The 22,274-nt window shown below is 43.7% G+C and overlaps 5 protein-coding genes across 5 annotated transcripts; 2 read left to right on the top strand and 3 right to left on the bottom strand.

The window, feature by feature from the left end:
* Positions 1 to 406: 406 nt before the first annotated feature.
* Positions 407 to 5,356, bottom strand: LAJ45_00363 (uncharacterized protein; the record flags this gene model as incomplete). Its single annotated transcript, XM_046109964.1, has 20 exons — positions 407 to 912; positions 963 to 1,066; positions 1,116 to 1,172; positions 1,232 to 1,256; positions 1,308 to 1,317; positions 1,364 to 1,370; positions 1,432 to 1,636; positions 1,690 to 1,781; positions 1,845 to 2,134; positions 2,184 to 2,362; positions 2,430 to 2,570; positions 2,617 to 2,717; positions 2,776 to 2,853; positions 2,906 to 3,585; positions 3,666 to 3,928; positions 3,982 to 4,143; positions 4,196 to 4,296; positions 4,358 to 4,576; positions 4,638 to 5,029; positions 5,126 to 5,356. The coding sequence occupies 20 exons, from the start codon at positions 5,354 to 5,356 to the stop codon at positions 407 to 409; spliced, it is 3,843 nt and encodes a 1,280-aa protein (XP_045976657.1).
* Positions 5,357 to 6,745: 1,389 nt separating this feature from the next.
* On the top strand, positions 6,746 to 8,342 carry LAJ45_00362 (uncharacterized protein; the record flags this gene model as incomplete). The annotated part of the gene is made up of 7 exons (XM_046109963.1): positions 6,746 to 6,968; positions 7,038 to 7,214; positions 7,285 to 7,379; positions 7,439 to 7,471; positions 7,531 to 7,581; positions 7,640 to 7,768; positions 7,839 to 8,342. 7 exons carry the CDS (start codon positions 6,746 to 6,748, stop codon positions 8,340 to 8,342), a joined length of 1,212 nt encoding a protein of 403 aa, XP_045976656.1.
* A 4,089-nt stretch (positions 8,343 to 12,431) lies between these two features.
* On the bottom strand, positions 12,432 to 14,477 carry LAJ45_00361 (uncharacterized protein; the record flags this gene model as incomplete). Its single annotated transcript, XM_046109962.1, has 4 exons — positions 12,432 to 13,669; positions 13,731 to 13,795; positions 13,855 to 14,057; positions 14,217 to 14,477. 4 exons carry the CDS (start codon positions 14,475 to 14,477, stop codon positions 12,432 to 12,434), a joined length of 1,767 nt encoding a protein of 588 aa, XP_045976655.1.
* Positions 14,478 to 17,610: 3,133 nt separating this feature from the next.
* Positions 17,611 to 18,336, bottom strand: LAJ45_00360 (uncharacterized protein; the record flags this gene model as incomplete). The annotated part of the gene is made up of 2 exons (XM_046109961.1): positions 17,611 to 18,176; positions 18,243 to 18,336. The coding sequence occupies 2 exons, from the start codon at positions 18,334 to 18,336 to the stop codon at positions 17,611 to 17,613; spliced, it is 660 nt and encodes a 219-aa protein (XP_045976654.1).
* Positions 18,337 to 18,406: 70 nt separating this feature from the next.
* On the top strand, positions 18,407 to 21,913 carry LAJ45_00359 (uncharacterized protein; the record flags this gene model as incomplete). The annotated part of the gene is made up of 3 exons (XM_046109960.1): positions 18,407 to 18,611; positions 18,695 to 18,749; positions 18,874 to 21,913. The coding sequence occupies 3 exons, from the start codon at positions 18,407 to 18,409 to the stop codon at positions 21,911 to 21,913; spliced, it is 3,300 nt and encodes a 1,099-aa protein (XP_045976653.1).
* Positions 21,914 to 22,274: the final 361 nt, after the last annotated feature.

Here is a 22,274-nt window from a genome sequence, read left to right as displayed (position 1 = left end):
GACTTAAAATTCTAGAATTCTCTGTGCTCTGCCTTGAGATAATTTTCAACTGTCCTTGAAACTTTGAAATTTTTTGGATGAGGCTGGGTGGTTGCTTCGGGTAGCTAAACATGGCTACTTTGGCTGTAAAAAGGGTATATTACCAAAACTTCTGTCCTAGTACTATACATGTATTAGAAGGACTTTTCTGTGCGTATATAATGCTAGTATTAGTTATGGCTAGTTACAGATTACTCAGACAGGATTGGCTGATACATAACTTCGTACGTATGTAAAAATTGCTACTTAATTTTTAGAACACAGCCGCCCAAATGAAACCCAACTTCTATTTTACACCCACCAAACAAAAGACGTTCATTGGAAGGACCTAGTAAAAGAAGGAAAGAAAGAAAACACAGTCTAAGTTCTACAAGACGACACTGTTCACCAAAGTATCCATGTATCCCATAACTTCTTCGATCAATTCTGTTTTCCCAAACCCATCCAGCACTCTACCAGCGAGTTCCGTTAATTTGGGCATATTAGGGTCGCCTCTGTCCGACTTTACTACCAGATCTCTCAACCATTCATTTCCGAGCTTTAAAATTGTCACCAAGATATCTCCATCTACCTGACCTAGTTGTGGATCATGGTCTCCTAATGCTGATAGGTTACGCCGGCTCATACCAACTTTAGATCTATAAAGATCTTGGATATATTTCAATAGTCGCAAAGGGCCTTCCTCTAAGAGTGTGAGTTGGAAAATTGAGCCATTGACGCCAGCAGCAATGAGATCTTGGTCCGGAAAAACAACACCAGGACGTGGTTTATTGAGCTGCCATGGTGGCCTCACATTTCCCTTCCTTATCCGAGATATGGAACTGGTTAATTCCGCCTCTACCACTGTCACCAAACTCTCCACATTACGAGGATCTGAAAGAGTATCAGCAATGAATTTGCGCTTCTAGGAGAAACCAACTTACTTGGGGGTTGCCATAGTCCGGCAATGCCATACTGCTTATCAGTAGCTAGGAAGAAATTTTTGAAAAGCTGGAAATGATGAAACCCATTGCGAGCGGTATCATCGCTTAAAAATTAGAATGATGTCCACAAGATTCAAAAGGAAATTTAATTACCTGACAAGCTCTTTGAACTCTCCATATTCGAATCTGAAAATGAGCATTGAATCGGCGCTACAAGATAGGTGAATTAACGATCCCGTCACCGATATTTGCACAGCAGGCGATCGAACTTTCGCCTTGGCGACATCATCAAACCTTTATAATTGATTAGCATCAATATTTAAAAGACTATATCTGATAACGTACTTCTTTGATACTGCATTAAAAGTCTTCATGTAAATCATGTCTCCTGAGCAATATACTAGGGAACTAGAAAAAGATAAAGGTCAGATACCGAGTAATTGGGATGAAGGAATGTGTGGTAATTTACTTAGTGCTATAGGGTGCTAAAGAATAAACGGGCTCATCGCATTGTATCTGGAATCGTCGTCGAACCTCGATGTTTCCGGAAGATCCAAGGATAACAGAAAGCACAATGACCCTGCCCCTGTGTGCGTCTGCGGTTGTGACGTTGATATAATCTGTTCCTAATACGATGTAACGGTAGGGTTTATTTTCGATTTCAATGTTCCATTCTAGATTGTGATTAACAAGAGGAAAATATATTGATAAAAGATAATTATCAAACCTGCAAGGCAATAGATCTGCTCATTCGCTTTCCCAAAAATAAGCTCCTTTTTTGAACTGTCACGGATATCTCGGTCGGCTTTGGACTCTCCACTACATCTTCGTTAGCTGTTGGTTTTTTGGGGACTTTAAACCAAAACGGGGGGAGTCACAGACGTTCTGGGATCTATGAATCTCAGAGAACAGAACGATCTTCTTCTTCCAGGGATATGTCTCTCGCTCTCAACTCGGGGATCATCGGATGCAGTCCGCGAACAGGCAACAATAAGGACGTTAAGAGGCTTGTAAAACAAGAGCTTTCTGGGTGTCTCATTTAGGCGAAGTCTACGAACACAAACCTTCTCACTTTCCCCAACGTCAGCGTAAAATATTTGGTCCTTAGTCATACCAATCACGATATTTTCTGAATCTAGTGAGTTGATTTGCGCAAAGGCGACTAATGATGGCTATATGATTCGTTAGTTTCCTAAGATACTACAGGTATAGGGCACTCACTTCAACATCAGACTCTTCAAATACGACCTGTGAAGCTCTGAATTTCCCATTTGGAGAATCAAACCGAAAGAGCTCAGGCCCTGCCAAAACAAAGGCTGAGTCATACCGTCGCACATCAGGATGGAGCTGAACTGGGGTTGGCCCGAATTTTATCTCCTCGATTCTCTCGAGAGTAAGGCCTTTAAAAATTAGCCATCTCATTTCCAATCAGATAGTTGTGTTTTGAGTAGGCAAATGAGGTCATACATCTTTCCCATTTCACATTTAGTGCAAGCACAGTGCCACCTCTCAACCCGCACAGTAACGTCGAGGAGTTATTAGCGGCGAGGAGTGCTACAGACTCGCAGGTGAACAAAGCCAGTTGACCTTCGGTATTCCCCTCATACACTAGATATGTTAGTTATGCTTCATTAATCCTCAGAGGGACTCGTACTTGGTTTATCTAACAATGGTATTAACCCGTTCAACAGATCAAAAAGGAACATTTGAATTGTAGCTTTCTGCGTTCCAACAACTACCAGCATGCGTTGATTTCTATAAACAGTTATCATTAGGTATTTACCAACTTTGTGAGGGTCCGGATATAACTTACATTTCTAAGATAGTTATGAAGGTTGGGTCTTCAGACAGGGTGGTAGGTAAACCAACAGGATTAAGAAATTTCCCACTGCTACGTTACCATCAGCCTTTGTCGTATTTTCAAGAAGTGTATGGAGACTTACGTATTCTCATCAACTTGTATAGTAGCTAGTATTAACTCCACTACAACACCCTTTCGAATTGCAACTACTAAAAATTGGTCCTTTAGTGCTGCTGCTACAATGATTTCTCCCACATTACACTCATCCTTCATGGTGAGAGGACTTTCCATATCCATCCCAATATCTGCCATAGGAACATCAACATCCCCACCACCATCTCTATGAAGAGTGAGGTTCTCTTTTTTTAATTGAGTAATGATGATTGTACGAGGTGTAACTTGCACAGAAAGTGCTCCCACAGCACCCGCAGCCAGCGTGGTTTCGTCCATCTCCAAAAGACCAAACTCGCTTGCCTCCTCCCAGTCCCCAGATGGTGTTAGGAAACACAAGCTTGACCTATCTGGCAACGAAGAAAGCAGGAAATAGCCTGCACCAGAAGAATCGGGAAGAACCCAAAGCCGCCTAACGCCAGAATGATATTCTGCCGAGCCTTGGATTCTTGCTTGAATCCCGTATCGCAGTTCAGTGATTGCGCCATGGTCTCCGCGACCTGTGCAAGCAAATACACGGTCCCTTTCTGCCTTCCCACGATGTCCTTGGGCAGGTATTTTCACAAGATCAAAATCGAAAACTGGCGACCAATTGGCGACGGATTCTTCAAGCTTTGGTTCAGTTTCCACAGGATGTGGTCCTATCTTTAACTGATCGAAGAGTCTCAGCCCAGTCGCAGGGGAGTAGAATTAAATGTAATGGCTTTAAATAAGTTAATAACTGAACTTACTAGGTATACCCCACCACTGCTCATCTCCCCGCCTGCAACAAGCATATCATTTTTAGTCAACCCAAAATCCAACGATGCGAACGCCGTCCCTATAGAGCAATCGAGATGGCATGCTTTGTTGGCCAACTGTATTAGATTTGGTCCCTCCGTATCTACTTCCAAAAAAAAGATATCCCCATCTTCCATAGCCAGATACATATCATCGTGGTTATATGCATAATTTGGAGTCCTTAAAGGTCGGGCCCATGAAGTTACAAGAACTCCTAATAAGCATATTAGAATTTTTGAAAGTTTATCATTTCCGTGATTGACTTACGTCGCTGACCATTCGGAGGGGCAGGCGGAAATGCAATCTTTGCGAATGAAGGGCTCCCTGACATGATGTCTGAGGCCTTCACAACATGTGTTGAAAACTCTGTGACCAGTAGAAACGCGGAACTGATAACGAGTGGTATCACATGTAAAGGCATGGATATATCTAGCAAAGTTAGATTTACCAAATGGGAATGAACTGGTGGGAGTAGAAGTACCACTGGGTATACGGAATCCATGGTTTCCATGTTTAGTTGCCGTTCGTAACGTTTTTGAGGTCCACCACTCATATAAGTGTAAGCGTGATTTTTGGTTCGAACTATATAAATGTTTAGCTTATTTTTTAATTCAAAGTGAACATCTAGAGATAGAGGACGGACTCGATCACAAATAACAATAAAATCACGTGATCCTGGTCATCAGGAGATGGATGAAGGAATTCCATATGTAGTATCAAGCCTTTGACTTCGAAATTCTTTTCCTCTTTGATTGGGTTTAGAGTTTTCCCCTGGCGTACTTGCTGCTCTAGTTCTTCTGTGGAGTGAAGTGCATAAATCCGGAAATGATCCTGGTAAGCAGCTACTGCCAATGCCCTGGACCTGATCCAGATATTAGTCTTCATGAGCCTAATGACCTTTGTGGTTGGATATTCTGTCATACCGGGGATCTATAGCTATGGATTTCCCCAAAGTTGCTGGGTGGACTCCTTTTGAATCTATTCTCTTTGTTGAAACCACGAAATCTACTTCTCCCTGTACCTCAGAATCTTTTGCGTAGATGAAAGCAAGATGACCCGAATCTAGAGTTAGAGCGAGTATATGGGGTGGTAACATCTGTTTACTAGCATCTTCCCCATCTCCTCGCATATCCGTATCGTCTTGTAACTGGCTTGCTAGCCCTTGCCTAAAGATTGCATCTTGAGCCGAATAAAAGTGTTTCCTCGGCGAGCCAAAAACTCTGGCATGCCGAATGTCGGCTTGAAAATCGGTCTTTGATCCAACCTGACGGAGTTTACCATCTTCTGTGAGAATGTGTAATTCTATAAATGATTCCTAGAAGTTACTCAACAATCAATATATTTCTACCGTTTTAGCACTAAGCCTTAGCAGCATTAAAGCCATATGTTTAACAGCAAGGGCAGAACCAACCCCAATGAATACAACATCGTTCAAATCCTTACTCCTGATGCGAGCCGGGATGATCTGGCGAATGACCGGTGATTGCACCAGGGTTCGAGTCATTAACCCAAAAACCGGGGGTTCCTCAGGCGGATATGAGGGGGAATCATGAAGGTTATTATGTGCCATGAGCTGTTCACGGGCGATGTTCTGGTTCGTCCACGGCCTGTTTACCCATACGTGTGAGTTCGAATTCTCCATCCAAACTTTCCCGCTCCACCAAGACGCTTTTGTGCCGTTGAAAGCCGCGGGTCAAGAGTCTTATATCAATTAAGCCTTGAGCGCAACGCCAGATGTTGATTGGATTACCTATTTGGTGGAAAGCAAAATATTGGAGCTTGAGTATCGCTGAAAAAGCTGACAGCTGCAGGAGGCGAAATGGTGGGTGATCGAAGATCGCCTGCTTTGGAGTGTGTCCGTATTTTATGATGCAAGACGTATGTACTCGTGAAATGACGCACCAAGAAGTCTCTCCCTACAGACCTGATTCTCTACCAGCCGTTTCTTTACCTACTGCCCTGCAAGATCCCACAAGTTGCTGTGTCTCTGCGCCCGTGGTCCTTGGATCGGTAAAGGTAACCTACGCGCACTGGAGGCGGCGTTTTTGCCTGTAGTAGATGCAGCCCGCAGGCAGATGTAGCCGGTATCGTGGGTAAACCGTTTCTTTTTACTTTAGTTTTATCTTGCTAATTGAGTGGGCGCGGAGAGCTATTATATATAGGAGCGGTTACGAGCGACGGTGGTGTAAATTGATGTCGCAGAGGCCCGGAGCCCTGAAAGCTACTGACTGTGCTTCGTGAGACTCGAAGACTATAAGAGGGAGACCTTAACACTTTATCGTTCTACATGTCACACATATTTATTTATCTTACTTTCTAGGAACAATGATATAGGCCCCGGCGTATTGTAGAGTACATACCTTTACGCAAGGCAATCTAGGGCTAGATAGCGGCGATGACGGCAATAAAAAGACGCTCACGTACGCAACAGTTCCTTGGTGGAGGGGTATTCCTGGTGATTTTCTCACAAAATATCGGAGCTCTTAATATATCTTCATCTGGGGAATCTATACTGTATCAAAGCTATCCACTTAACATTGCTTTAATGCACATCAGATTCTCGAGTGTTGTACATATCTCACAACGGGCATTGATAGTCCTTCCACACTTTCTAAGTTCGTGATTGGGAAGGATCAGAAAAGAAAAAAGATTGGTAAAATGTTCCCCGCGGAGGGGTAAATACATAGGAAATTTCATGTTTAGAGACGTTAAAACTTCAAGGGTCGGGACGTTGAATGTTTGACTTGGCATTAAATTGCCTCAAAGGGCAGATTTTTACCCAACAGGGAAGCAACTATTTGTCTGGAGCCACGCGACGCGACTTGCTTTTCTCCCTTGCCGGTTAATTTTCAAAAACATCTGATGTGTCGCATTTTTGACTGCATTTGACTCTCCTTTCGACTTGGACCCTACATACATCCCACAGTACCTACATACCTAATAGGTAGCGCGTCTGTTCGTTTCCAGCCACCATCCATCTCTTTATTCCCGAATCTTCCAGCTTCCACATCCCACTGAAGCCTCGTTCGTGATGAACGACGAAAAAATACCGGCTCTGGATCATGGTAGTGATTTTGCAGAAGCTGAAAGCCCTGGGATAGAATACGTTTCTAGGCCTGTCTCGGGGGCAGAACGAGACCTTGGGAAAGCAAGTGCTGCTGAAGAGGCTTGCCTAGTGGGGGATCGTGAAGCTATTGCTAGACTAGCAATATCCAAGGACGGTCTACTCAATGACAAAATTCGCAGAAAAGCATGTATGTACTTCTCTGACAGCTTTACTTTGCCCAAGAAGCTGGGTTGCTAATCCTCTATAAATCATACAGGGCCCATCTTGCTAGGATACGACGATGCAGATGCAGTAACCCAGTCTCAACACGGCGATAAAGATGGATATCTCGAGGATCAGTCGAATTCGTCATCGTGGAAAGACCTCCCTCCTCATGGGGATGAGAATCAAGTGCAGCTGGACGTCAACCGATCGTTCATTTACTATCCCACCAGTAAGCGGGAGCCTCATCTGATCTCCATCTGACTGGTCCTAGCTGAATGGAACTGAATTATCAAGGATAGATATGTCACCGCGGGAGTCAAAAGCCCGGAAGCAAGAGCTTTCAGACTTAATTGTGGAGGTACTGCGACGTCATCCAATGCTTTGCTACTTCCAGGTAAGCCCGAAATCTCTCGCGAACAACTGTTTATTTATCCCTAAAACGAGCCAAAATAGGGGTTTCATGACATTTGTCAAGTCTTTTTATTAGTACTTGGGCCCAGAAGGGCCGTTCCGGCGGTTGAGCATATCTCGCTGCTACGTATAAGAGATTTCATGCTTCCATCAATGTCGCCCGCTTTGGATCATCTTCACCTACTGTACCCACTCCTATATGCCGCAGACAAAAAGCTTTGTGCTCATATTTCCCGGACACAGCCGTTCTTTGCTTTAGCTGCTACTTTAACCCTTTATGCTCATGATATCCAAGAGTATAGTGATATAGCAAGGTTATTTGATGTACTATTGGCAATGGACCCGGTTTTCCCTGTGTATCTCTTTGCAGAGGTGTGTCACTTCACTGTTTCGAGAGGGACAAAAAAACGCATATACTGCACTTCTTGCTCACTGAAACCAGATTGTTTTACACAGGAAAGAAGAACTATTTGAGATCCCTGATGACGAGCCTGAAATGCTCCATTCCATTCTTTCCAAACTTCCTAAGCCACTGGATTTGGAAGGACTGATTTCCCGTGCGAATCTTTTACTCGACACTTATCCCCCTGAATCACTATCAACATGGAGTAAAATATCACCAAAAAGCGTCCTCAAGACATCTCGGATATCACCTACATCGAGTGGGAAATCATACACTTTAGAACAGGCTGAAGGGTTATTTCACGCACAGTGCAGAGAATTAGAATGGGCAAAGAAGAAAGAGGAGATATTTAAAAGACTTGCAAAACACAAGGGGCCTACAACCGCCTTTGCCTTAACCATCGTTGTTGGACTTTCGGCTGTCGGATTGGGCTGGTATATGCGGAAGAGTGGTGTCAACTTGGATTTGGATGCAATTTCCACTATCCTCACCGGATCCGCAACATTAAGGCGTTTTTTCGCAACTATTGGGCTGTCACGTTGAAAACATTTGCGCCCTGTACTCGATATGTAACATGGGGCTCAGAAGGCAGCAAGATGTTTAGAAGGCTTATTAGGGATTAGATTTCGTATAGAGAAAGGACAAAAGTTTGTATTTATAGGCGTTCAGTTTTGTCTTTTACATATATTTTCTCCTCTCTCTGTTTTTGTATATGCATGTATTCAAAAAGTCCCTACTAACGGAAAGTGGAAAGAGCATCTACACTCGTTAGCTTAAGTGTGAGAGTTAACTTAAACTTACATTAGGTAGTTTTAATTATTGGTTTAAAGATCTACGCACGTCGTCCAAACAGGTCGCCCGGCCTTGTTCTGAGTATATGCAGTGACTGTAAGCTATCTGTACTTCGAAAAACTCAATAGTCCTTCAATTACTTAAGTACATGTACTCTACATATAGAGTACATAGTAGAGTATATATTATTCATGCATGTACCTACATATGCTGTTATGCCATACATGTACTCTAGTCCATGACTGCACAATTTTGTACCTAGAATTAAAAATTACATGATATATATAAAAATTAAAAAAAAACCTACATATGCTGTCCCTAACTTTATATAATGCGTTCTACTACACAAGTATTGTACTTAATAAATTATCAACCAACCAATCAACCAATCAATCAACCTATACAAAAAGTGTTCATTTTCAATAGCGTACAAGGTGATCCCCGAGTAGCAACCATGGGTCCGTAATATATATTTCTGCACTGCATGGTTTCTGGAATATTTCTGCCGCCGGGAACGCGATGGGAGATCATGCACGCCTCCTGCCTGGGAGCTCCTTCAGCACCACCAAAGAGGGGGGTATTTAGTATCATATACACATACAAATACACACACACACGCAGTTACTATATTCCGTTAAAAGAAGGTCTCACATAGTAAGGTTCATTATGTAATACTATCAGCTCACTATACCGGCGAGGACACGCAACATGTAGTAAAACTACATGTACATCAGTACAGTTTTGCACTGGTATAACCACATCACAAATATGTCTTGTGTAATATTAGCTAACTATAGCATTGCGCTGATCTTGAGCATTTATGTCTTTATTTGATATGTAAGCACTCTACCTTACCATATTTGAACGATGGGACATAGGCTTTGATATGAAGTGTGCATATCGAGGGACCCGGGAGGCACCAAACTCTCCCGCAATCACGGAACTCTTAACGCAGAGGCACCATGTGCCCCCTACATTGAGCATGTCCAATTACATTCAACAGATTGGCTTATTTAAGCTTCAGAGAAATAAACGAGTCACATTCTGCAACTTTTGCCCTCGAAGCTAGGACTTCCTGTCGAGTTTCAACATCCCGTGGTATAGACCGGGGAGAATTGCCCAAATAATTCCGAATGCCGGTGATAGAAACAAATGGTACAGGTAGCACAGCCGCTTGCCCGGTGATTCAGGCTTCGTCTACAAGTGTGTTACCGGCTTTCCCTGGAAGCACCTTTCAGGGTCGACGTCTAATGGGCAGATATAAATACATGTATGTATCGTGGCCGACGTGTATCGGATTCGATAGATCGCCAGAGTCTTTTTTTCTTACCGCACTTAACGCCATATATGGGGGGAGAATACATGTAGTGGTACATACATGTATATAAAATATTGAATCAACCGTGGATGGCCTGGAATGACCATTTGACAAGTTAACCAGCCACATGATTCTTTCCAAAGGCTGCGTTATAGTAGCAAAAGACGATCATGATTCTCCGCCAAATAAACTAATCTATAGACGCTATTATAAAAAACAAAATACGGATTCGAATTTACCTTGTATATACCTATATATCTACAACAAATACCTAGTTCGCCAAGTGTTTCATGGAGGAGTTTACAATGCATCTTTATCTGGCGAGGCGCGTTTAATTGGTAGCGATATGTCCGGTCCAAGGTACAGCTAACAACTGCAAAAGTACAGATGTAGGCGCATGTACCTACATGTACTTCCCTAAGTATGTACTCGCGACCAGCAACAAGAACCCGAATATGCAGCTGCAAGTCTTTGGTGTATTTTTGACTTCTACTCCAATGGAAATTGTAGATTAGGACGTGTATTTTCGGGTTCTTGTTGCTGGTCGCGAGTACTTTGCTCAGTCTTGGCGCTTTTTACATACAAAAATACACAATTTTAACCTCTGATAACTTTACAACCTAGACAGATATTAAAAATCTGTCATTATAGAACTAAAACTTCATCACTGGAACTAGAGTTCTATTATGACGCTTTTTTTTTTACCATTTTTCGTCGCAAAGTTATCAGCTGCCTTTAAGAGTGGGCGCACCATATGTACTAGGGTGTAGCGAAAAGTGATCAGAATCTGATAAGACAAATACACCTATTCACCGTAACATTCACTTATCAGATTCTGATCACTTACCCTCAACACCCGGTACATACATACATGCATAAGTACCCCCCGGTAGGAGGACTGGGTAGTACCGCAAAATCTGGGTTCGTTCGGACGGTTGCCAAGAGGACAGCTTTGCAGAGGAGCTGAAAAATATCACCCTTAAAGGAAGAGATCAGAGCCTTTTACGGCAGGATTACGGCCAACACCGCTCTTGGCAACCGTCCGAACAAACTCAGATTTTGCGGTAGGTACGAGCCTAATGAGTACAGTCGCTCACCTACTGACGGCGGATCCTGTCTGATGGTTCTGTTTGCAGTAATTTGTCCTTGGCGTCCATAACCTAACTCTTTTATTGGCCTCAAATCCCTGACCGCCATCAGACAGGATCTACAGCGAGAGGTAGAAACAGGGGTCTAAAAACAGGGTTTCTGTGGCTGGGCAAGCCAATAGAACTCCTCCCATATTTCTACAATAATCTTACCGCAAGCTGTACATACATGTATGTACTTACGTCTTGAACCTACGAAAAGAACCAGTTGCTCAGAGCAAGGATTATTTGTATGATCTCTCATACAAACTATCCCTGTTTCCGTCACTTGCATTTTCTGGTTCTTTCCGTGGTAAACGAGTAGAGTTCTCTCACCATGGTACTTAATTTGAGAATGGCTTGCCGAGAATATGTCACCAGCCGCCGTGTCCAGGTCATTAAATTTTCTCTCCCGGCAATACACGTATGTTCGTAGGGTTAGTCCGGATCAATAATAATCATATATGCCCTAAACGGCCTCCTCCCTCATATGATCATATCTGGCATGTCCAGGAAAGGCCTGCTCTACGTAGCGCTGTTGGGACCAACAATTCATTTTTTCTCCTCAATTTTCTTTTTCTTTTTCCGATTCCCTGCGGTAAAAAAAAAAGCTCGCGGCAACAAATGAATCAAAACGCACTCAGCTGATGGCCAGGGAAGCGATGGATCACCCTTACACTCGGCTCACTCCTGACTATCCATACAAATTGTACTCTACTTCGATAAAACGAGAAGAGACTGGCGGTACTTTTGCTCTTAGTATCAGGAACAGAAAAAAAAAGTGATCGGGTCAGGAAAAGCAAAATTCCATCCTAATGGAGCTTGAAGTCCGATTTAAGATTATACGTCATCTGCGGCTCGAAAACAAGCTTTTTCATCCGGACCAATGCCCTGAAATAGCTTATCTCTTATCTCTTATCTCTTATCTTGGATAGCCTTGTGGCATTTCCTTAAAGGCCCTTTATATACTAACTGTTCAAACCTATTTTCTTTGATTAGGGTGAAGAATGAGTAGAGTTTACTCCCTTATTATACTAAGAGAGAGGAGTGCATGTAATATAAGAGGGTATAAATAAAGACGCTTTACAGAAATGGAAAAGCTACAGACTAAACCAAGGAAAACAAAGTACATATATGTAGAGTAGATATGGCTTGAAGGTTCAAAGTATGCATCGTTGCTTCTCTGGGAAAAACAGGAATCGACATCCAAACAAAAAGTTTCCAAATGCTTATGCTTCATGAATATCAAAAGAAGAAACTCCAAACATGATAATTCCCAATAACTCCATCCCAACTGATAAAATGAAGAAAGAAGTGATACAAATATACAAGATAACGTGCTAGACAAAGTAAAAGTCTAGACGTAATATTCACGGCCTTAAGCGCGCAAAATTATTACTCATGCCATGACCTATCAAGAGGACCATCAGCAATGATACCTCCTTCAACCCCCAAGCTCTTCAGCTTCCTAGCCAATAACCCATGTGGTTCACCCCTAACTAAAGAGGTTTTAACGCTCATTTTCTCAAATTCGCCAGCATCACCGTTGACATCGCTGACCGAATCCAGATCCATCATTTTTCCATGGTCCATCTCAATGTCCGAAGGCGTGAACAGCATTGCCTTTTCTTCATCTTTTGAGGGGGGCATTCCTTTCACCCCAACCATTTCCGAATAACTGGCCCTCCTTTTCCTGTGGCTAGCCAAGGAAGTAAGTGTGGAAGTGCTGTTTTCTGCCTTCCATGGACTAAATTTCGGTTCGGGCCATAAGACCTCATTTCTCAATTTCTCCTTACCATCAGGGACTCTGTTGGCAAAAACAATCCTAATTGATTTGTGAAGGTAGTAACGTCCTCGACTAGGGCAAACAATGTGCAAGTGGATTAAATAACGCAATGCATCCTTTTCCTTTTCCCTTTTCATAGAAACCGTAGAACTTTGGGGAAGATCCGAAAGCAACGCGTTGCCCGCTGAATAACTTTTCTGTCTGATGAATGTTTTCGTACCTGCATCCATATCTTTGAGATCATATGGAACCAAGAAAAGCTTTACGGCCGTCTTATTTGGGTTCTTGATCACAATTTGGAGTTGCCCACGCTGAGGAATGCGATAGGCGCCCCCAACGCCAGGAGGAACTTTCGAAGGCTTGTTTTTCTCGGCACTAAGGGCAGTATCGAGATCAATTTGACCCACATAGGGAGAAGGACTATCGTAGTCGCCCACAGAGTAAAAATAAGCGGGGAAAGGTAAGGTCACATGGGCCGGGCAACGAAGCGAAGCTTTGCATTTCCCAATTCCCAGAACGCCAATTTGAGCGACGAAACTGAGTGGTTTAGACGGGGTGGTGGACATGCGGCCATTGAGTATAGATTCTTCGTAAGAGCCGACGAATGATCCAAAAGGCAAATCCGATGTAGAGTTTGCAAAGCCGGAAAGGCGGCGAGTTTGGCGAGAAGATACTGAAGGAGACGGGAGCTCTTGCCAATTTTCCGAAATACGCCGACTGCCAGTCCCTGATCCAAAAGACTGTCGAGAATTAAGAGGCGCTGATGGCGAGAGTTGAAGTGAAGAAAGTGGAGATGCCGGGACAGGGAAACGTTTCTCTGATTTGGATGTAGAGATAGCTATTGGTTCTGTCCAAGTTTGTAAAGGGTTATTTTCATTATTGTCATTATCGGGGTTGGATGAGTGTACTAGTGGTGATGTCGGTGCCTTCAAAACAAAATTTGAGAAAGATGGGGCCCTCTGCCGGGTTCGGGCTTGGTGAATTTCGGAGACATTGTCCGCACCAAAAGCAATAGTTCTAGGTGACACAGACGATGGGTTTGTCGAGAAGAGAGATTTGAACTCCAAGCTCAATGGGGAACTTTGCTGAAGGATGGGAGATTGAGGATAAATCTGGCTATTTCGAGATTCATTTACAAATACTCCTTGATGAAGAGCAGAATGTGGACGGTCAGGATGTTCATCGATGAAATGTTGTTCTGGTGAGTGTGTTGTGTGGTAGTTGTAGTTAGATAGCTGTGTCGCACTAAGTTAGCGAGTTGACAAAGTTCGGATGAAGGAAGCGGCATGGGATAAGCAATATGGAACATGTGGGAGCAACAGGGAAGCAGCAGCAGAAGCAGCAGAAGTTGTGGGGTAGGCAAGTTGGTGGGTGGGTGGCTAAAGAGGAATTACCGAGCGATTGGGAACCCAGGTAGAAGTTTGACCAGCTTTAATTCTTTCAATCAGTTCTGCCCTGTCGGTGACTCGTGACGACGTGATGATTTCTGGTAAAGATGACGGCGTTGTGGAGGGGAAAGTAGGTGGCGAGTCAGTTGGGCTGGGATCATGGGAATGCATTTTCAACTGTACTTGGGAAGATTCGCCGGCCACCTCGGGTGGTTGTGGTGGTAGTGGAGGAGAAGGATTGCGATGATGGTGGTAGACGAGGGGCATGGAGAAACACTTGTGGCAGTAACTTTGACGTGGAATGGGAGTTTGCTATAGAGAGCTCCATGAGTGAGTGAATATAAACCGAAGAGGAGGAGAAGAGGAGCGAGGACAAGGACAAGAATAAGGGTAGAACCAAGGAAGAGGAGGAAGGGACCATCCGGGTGGGGGGAAATTACATGAGCAACCGTGGAGAAACAGCTCTCCATGCTCTGACAAAACTCATCGATCTGAACTATTCAAAGGGTATCTATCTCTAACGCCTACAATTTTTCTTCCAGTCAGGATACATATCTGATCTACTGTACTACCTGCTGGCTCCACTTATTCTCACGCTTTGATTGTTCGCTCTTACTTTTACATGGTACATACCAGCTTGATTGCATGATACTCTGATTCCTCCTACAAAATGCCCCTCATCGGCGCCTGCTTTGAGAGCTACGTAGACTAACAGCGAGAAGGGTGCAGCGCGCCCTGCACTCCACCTTTCGCCCGATACCACTCTAGAGTACATATACTCTAGATCTATGTACATGTATGTACCTAAATGTAGGTACATACATGTACTCTAGTGCACAGCTTACTTACAACCTCTACCCCCTCGCTGGAACTTGGCCTACAACCTCCTAGCCACGAGATAGCTTCACCAAAAAATCTACTCAAAATCTGGCCGAAATTCCCGTATTTATATTCTCATTCACCTCTCCAACTGCTCTAGCCCACTAAAGTACATGTATATGCAGATAAATGTACCTGCCCATACAGTCAATTTAGCGATATACCGACCTAGGTACCTACATTAATATTATACTGTATCTGCACAAGTTTATCCTCGCGAGGCCACGCTTCTTCAAACCACGGTACTTGGATATATTATGTTATGCGCGTATGATGAACGAAAGCGCAGTTAGCGAAAAATAAACTGGAGGTTACCAGCTGGGTTAGTACCTACCTACATAGGTACATACATGTACTCGCGACCAGCAACAAGAACCCGAATATGCAGCTGCAAGTCTTTGGTGTATTTTTGACTTCTACTCTAATGGAAATTGCAGATTAGGGCGTGCATTTTCGGGTTCTTGTTGCTGGTCGCGAGTAGCTAGGTACACCCACAGGAAAAAAGTGACGAAACAACGCTTGCACTTAATATTAAACTTAATAATGAGAAGTGCTTGAACTACAAAATGAGAAAGGGCGTACATACTACGGCCTCTAAAGTGCATTTAACACCTTTTATAGCCTCCTTCAAATGTCATGGTTGTTGCTTAACCGCATTGGTGGTCACTCGTTGTTTCGTCGCTTTTTCCTGCGGGTGTAGGTACATGTAACTACAATTCCCTTCTCAAAAAATACACCCTTTATTTCTTTCATTAATTCACTGAATACATATATCCAAACCCGTCAAACACTTTGGTCCAATGATTCGAGATTAACCCACAAAAAATGGTTGTTTCCGAACCTCTATGGCTCACATAAAGTAATGATAAGCGCCAATCTTCATGGGTCATGTTTCCGACAAGAGCTTAAGCTTGCCCCTGCAGTCCAAAAGAGAGGTACCAACTTCAGATTTCTTTTTTCTGCTCTTCTCTACTTTCTTTTTGTGTCTAACTCATCTATTACTCTCTGGTGATTTTTCTGCTTGAAATTTATAACAAGGATGATGTTCTAGATATTCCAAGTTTAGGTAGTACAATATGGTGCGTAATCTACAGAATTATTCAAACTCTCGTTTCACAACGCACCCAACCAGATATGGTCAACCCCGCTGTACCTACTCTAGAGTATGCATGAGAGTCGGACAGAAAGGTGGAAGGCGATCAGTGCATGCAGCTACTCTACTCTACTCGTAGCTTTGTAGCGTTTCCGAACACGACCAATATTGCATGACATACAAAAAGGCGCTTTTTTGTATGGTATGCAATAGCAGTTGTGTTCGGAAACGTCATGAATATACGAGTACATAGAGTACATAGAGTACATGTATCTAGTACCTATTCTAGAGTACATACATCTACCTACATGTAGGTACTGTACTAGTATTTCTCTGACGTTTTTGAACTGGGCCATTATTGCATACACCCAAAATCATGAGCTTGGCGTATTTTTGTATGGCATGCAATATCAGTCGCGTCCACAAACGTCAGAGAAATATGAGTAGAGTAGAGTAGGTATGTACATGTATGTACTCTACTCTAGGTCTGAACTAGCTGCCTTATGCAAGACTTGGCCTATATGCAAACCCAGCTGTGTTCAGAAACGTCGTTAATTTGAACCCAGAAGAGTACCTACATCGGCGCCCGGGGGTTGTTTGGCACCAAAACCAATTATTCTGCAAACCCCTCCCTTCAATTGAACTCATGAGCTACATACATACAATACCAGTGCCTAGGCACCCAATTTAACAATTATTCAACTCGTAAGCACCCCCCCCCCTCCTTTCTGCCCTCTTTCTGCCTGCTCACTCAAGCTTCTAAAAAAGAAAAAAAGTGCGGGGCTCTTTACCCTATCTTATCATTAACAACGGGAAATGGGTACAGTAACAAAATGGAAATGTCACTAGCGTTTTAGGGGCGTATCGCGTCCGTATCAATAATGAATTGAGACGTGGCGAAAGATCCATAGTCTACATCGGATACAGATTTCTCTACCACCCATATATAGACTGATAGGCAGATATCGGCAATGTGCCTATCGCGCAAGATTAGCTGCAGCAAGACAGAAATTCCGCAATTTTGAGATTTGTGTGCCTACGTAGCTGAAACCCATATATGCGATTCTAGCAAACTACCCTCCAAATGAAAGGATTGATTTCATGAAATTTAGAAATAACACCTAAACGCATAAGTACATGTAGGTAAATATTAAATGAGACCTAGGGAATGGAGAATTGTGTCAGATCGGTGAGTGATGGCCTATGATTCAGTGCGATTGGTGTGTAGTAGTGTCCAGAAATATGGCACAATCAAATATTCACAACTTAAATGTGACGTTTTGAGATTTGTATGAGGTATTCATTAAGTTTGTGTAAGAATTACAATTCATGTATTGCTAGTAAATGCGTGCCACTGTATGTAGTATAGTAAAGACACGAAACGCCAGAAACACTTAAATGAAACAAAGAAATAGGTTTAATCTTTCTTCAAGATGAGCCCATAATGGCCTTAACCTTATCCAATAGCATTGAGCCCTGCTTCCCCAGCTTCTGCTGACCTTTCGCTGTCCGGGCACCCATGACGTTCTTCCGTCTCTGCCTCTCCCTTTCTTTATGTTCGCGATTCCTCCTCTTTTGCTCAATCTCCTTTAATTCTGCCTCACGTTCCGCCTGAATCTTTGCTGCATATTCCTCTTCGCGCTTGAAAGATGATGTTTTGGGCTTCTTCGGGGGTCGCCGTGAGCGATATCCTTTTTCTTCTTGATAATTTTCTTCAACTGGTGCTGGAGTCTCCAATGCAGCTTGTCGCTCTGGGTGCATCTTTTGGACTTTGGGCTCTGGAGCGTCTTTCTCCATCTCCCCCGACTCTTCTGTTGCCTTCCGTATCCTAGCACGTTCTTTCTCCTCTTGCTCCTTCAATATTACGGCTTCTTCGAGATATTTTTGCGCCTGGGCTGCGTATGGGTCGGTAGATGATTCATCTTTGGAGACGACCTTCGAGAATGTTTTCTTGACTTTTGCTTTGTGGATGAGAGACTTTTTAATCTTGACAACTAGAGCGTGAATGATGATATTAGTGGGTGAATTCAACAATACTTCAAGAGGTGAGTGGTCTGAACCTTTGCGCCTGTAGGTTCCGTCAGGTAGGTTGGCAGGGCCAACATTAAAGCCCTTTCTTCTCTCAGGCTTTTCCTTGAACTGTTCCTTCGCCATATCTCGTTGTTATATAAGTTTTGGGGGATGTGTTGACGTTGTAGACCGTTTTTTCCTTTCTTAACGTCACATGTTGAGGCGTGTCTTAGTCACCGAGCCGCATTTTTTTTTTGTCCAGGCGTTTCTCGTCCCACCTCTGTTGCTTCAAGTCGTGACGGAACCCCGCCATCGGAGCTGCCACATTGAACATTTGGGCTTCAATTCCTCTGAAATTAGTTTCAAAGCCTCCCGCGGCTGCAAATATCACGTTTCGCGCGTGGAGGGCATGTCTGAAGGTTTGTAATCAAATTTTTTTTTATATGTTTGTGTGATTTTTGTTTCAAGAATTGAGTGCCTGATCATTCCTCCGTTTCTACAGACATCACATTCAATTCGCCTGTACGGTTACGGTTACCAGCTGGGGTGTTCACGGGGTATGCTCGAACGGGTTTCCATTCGATTGGAGACTTGCGGTCGCCGTCTTCTACGTGGACAATTGAAAAAGAGGATGCTACATTCTGCATTCTGGGTTCACGGAGCCGGTGAATTGGATTTCAGTTCAACAAGCCTGTTTGGATTTGGGTTGGGAAATAGTGGCGGAAAGGGACCAGATAATTACGACGAGGAGAATGTAGAGGGGGGTCGTGAGAAGGGTTGTTTAAAGGGCCGAAGTGCCACGAAGGATGTCGTTCGATTGGAATTTCTATACCCAGCAAAGACACTCGCATTTTTACGATATTTTTCGATGCCACTACGCAGAGAGGATCACGAGTATTTGCCGCCCGGAACAGTATTTTCTCATGGATCTAAAAGACTATACACAACTGTAAGAAAGGAGCCAGGACTTGAACCGGAAATTAGATTCCCTGACGCCGAAGCCATGCCAGAGTGGGATGAACGGTTTATAAGCCTTCAACATCTGCAAGGGTCTGGAGAACAAGCTTATTACGATCAGGCATGGTATCATTATCTAAACGAGAAAGATAGAGGAAACCTTTCAGCTAAGAAAGATCAACGATATTGGATGCTCTCATATTTACAGTATTCAGACCGACGGATCGATAAAGAAAGGATTGTGACCATGTTCCAGCATATATCAGCCGAGAAAAGGACACCAGATGAATATTCGAAGATAGTCATTGCCCTACTTGATCTCGGTATGATTGATGCTGCCTTTTCGGTTCTGAAGACCAATGTTTCGCGAGGCTATAGCTCGAAGCTTGCAGGCTTTGAGCAGTTCATTGCACATTGTATCGACTACGACTTTGGGATGGCAGTGAAGGCATGGGAGCTGTTAGAAAGTTGCCCACCGACACACCCCCATTCACTCAATACTACTTTGATTGCCATATTGGTGCCCAATTTCAAGGAAAAATTCATTCATATGGCAGAAACAATGCAAAGAGGAGGTTCGATACAGCGATTTGTTGAGGAGCTGTTGAGGGGAGCATTGGAATCATTGACATCTCCACAGGTTTCCCCGAATGATTCTCTGGAATACAAGCATATATGGGACCTTATGCAATCATTAAACATGGAAAAAAGAAGCGCAGACTACGAACACGTCCTTTTTCACCTTTACCGCCACCAGGATTTCGTTCAAGCCACAGATATATATCTTGAATACCGAGAATTTGCTGGTATCAAGCCGAGCGATAGCGTGTTGAATGCTGCACTCCGCGCTTTCAGGGAGCAGCTGGATTGGAAGGGCATGCAACTGGTTTTCGATGATTGGTTCGCTTTCGGATCCCAACCTGATCAACAAGCCTATTACATTCTCATGAAGGAAATGGCACGACGGGGCGAGTCGGGTATAGTGAAGGAGTTGGTGGGCCAGTTTTTCGAGCGCTTTGAGTTGCAAACCGTATTCCCGTATAATCACCTGATGCAGGCGCATACTATCCGTGGGGAATTGGAAGAGGTGGTCAAGGTCTTCAACACAATCAAGGAGGTTGGTTTGACACCTGATAGAGTATCCCACAATATCCTCATCAATGCTCATGCAAAGGCAAATGACGTGGATGGGGCTTTAAACCGGGTCCAGGATATGTATGCTGCCAACCTAAAGCCCGATGAATATACTTTCACTACATTGATAACCATGGCTTCGGAGCGTGGTGATATTGAAAACACCAAGAGGTTGTTTGACGAGGCAATGGAAAATGGTTTCGAACCAAACAACATGATGTATGCAGCCTTAATCGCTGCACATGTGTCTGTAGACGATATTGAGGCTGCAGAGACAATTCTAGAAAAGGTGGAAGACAACAGAGCCGAGAAACCGGAATCTACAATCAAAACAACACAGCTGTGGAATAACTTGCTCGCGGGATACGCTTCGAGGAAGCAAACAGATAAGCTGAACACAGCATATCACCGTATGCGAAACTTGAGTGTACCTTTCGACGAATACACTTACGGAATTATCATGCATTCGCTATGCCTTATCAACAAAGTTGAGGCCGCCTACAACATCCTACAGGTCTTACAGGAAGAAGGATTTCAACCGAGCGAGATTCATTACTCTATTCTTATGGTGGGACACATGAGTAGAAGGGATACTGGAAAGGTGTGGGATACGTTTCGGGAAATGCGAAAACAGGAAATCACGCCTCAGTCTACTTCGCTAGCACTTCTTATCCAGGCGTCAGCATTCTTGGAACACTCCAAGTGGCGGTTACGGGGTGGAGCACTGGCATTGGAGTCTGCAAATGAGATCCTAGTAGAGGTCACCAAAAAGGTCGAAGTGTTGGACCTTCTATCAATGGACCCAGTCAAATCGGCAACTCCTCCTTGGCTTTTCACACCATTGGTCTCCATTTACGGTAAAGAACGCATGTACGCAAAAGCTCTGGAGAAATTCGAAGAATTCCTCAATCTAGCCCATGCGCAGAGGCCCGGTGGAACCAGACCCACACTTAAGATGTATATAGCATTGATGAATGCACATATGAAGGCAAACAACACCGACGGCGTGAGGTCAACGTGGGAGAGTTGCAAAAGACTTGCCGGAAGGTTGGCTAAACCTGTCCAACAATCCACTACGAACACTGCGATCTTTCTTAAGCGTCACACCCTTTGTTCTCCGTTCAGCATTTTCATCAAAGCCATGTCACAGGCCGATGATCTCACATCAATAGATATAGAGATGCAGATTCTCGTGAATATGGGGTACGAGTTCGACAATAATGTTTGGAACGACTATGTTCAAGCATTCACCATAGGGGGAGACCTAAACCGAGCTTTCACGGTCTGTGAGAAAAAGTTAATGCCAGGGTGGCCCGGACGAAAGGGGTACTATTACACCCAGGCCTCAGATATGAAGCCCAAAATGCCAACCTTCTACCCCTTCATCCGGACTCTCGAAACAATGACAACCGAGCTGCGACAGGTTGAGAACTCGATAAGGGAAGGAAATAGGGTTGCAGATGGATTAATGAAGGATTACGACCGAAATTATCCGAGGACTCTGGAAGCTTGCCAGAACTTGATCGACAAGGAGCCAAGAATTGCAAAAGAGGTTGCTTTTAGAATCGGGACGGAGGTTACGAGGGATGGAAGGGTGGTTCCTTGGGGCCGTCACTCGAAGCGGGCCTAGAAGCATGTAGCAGCGGCAGGTTGTGAATTTTCTTTCTTTATTTTTTCTTTCCATCATTTTCTTTATCGGCTTTTATGAATCTCACCTACATGTTCTGATTTTTTCTCTCTTCTTGCTGTAAATGCGTTTTTATATTTGCTGGTGAGTAAACGGTTAGATCATTTTACATGGCGCGGATTATATCTGGGAAAGCAGTTGGGGGCGATATGATATAGTATATATTGTTTGAGTAGTTATTTTGGTGGCGGGGTGTTTATATCTTTTTTTTCCCCCTACGGTTGTAGTGCATGTGCATGTAGAACAGAGAGCGGGAGGAATGTGTGTGTGCGTGTGTTGGGGGGGCAGACGAAAAGGTGGGGGT

This window comes from Morchella importuna (assembly GCF_003444635.1).
Source record: "Morchella importuna strain M04M26 chromosome Unknown Morimp01GS001, whole genome shotgun sequence".
Lineage (NCBI taxonomy): Eukaryota > Fungi > Ascomycota > Pezizomycetes > Pezizales > Morchellaceae > Morchella > Morchella importuna.
This window is presented reverse-complemented; position numbering and strand designations above follow the sequence as displayed.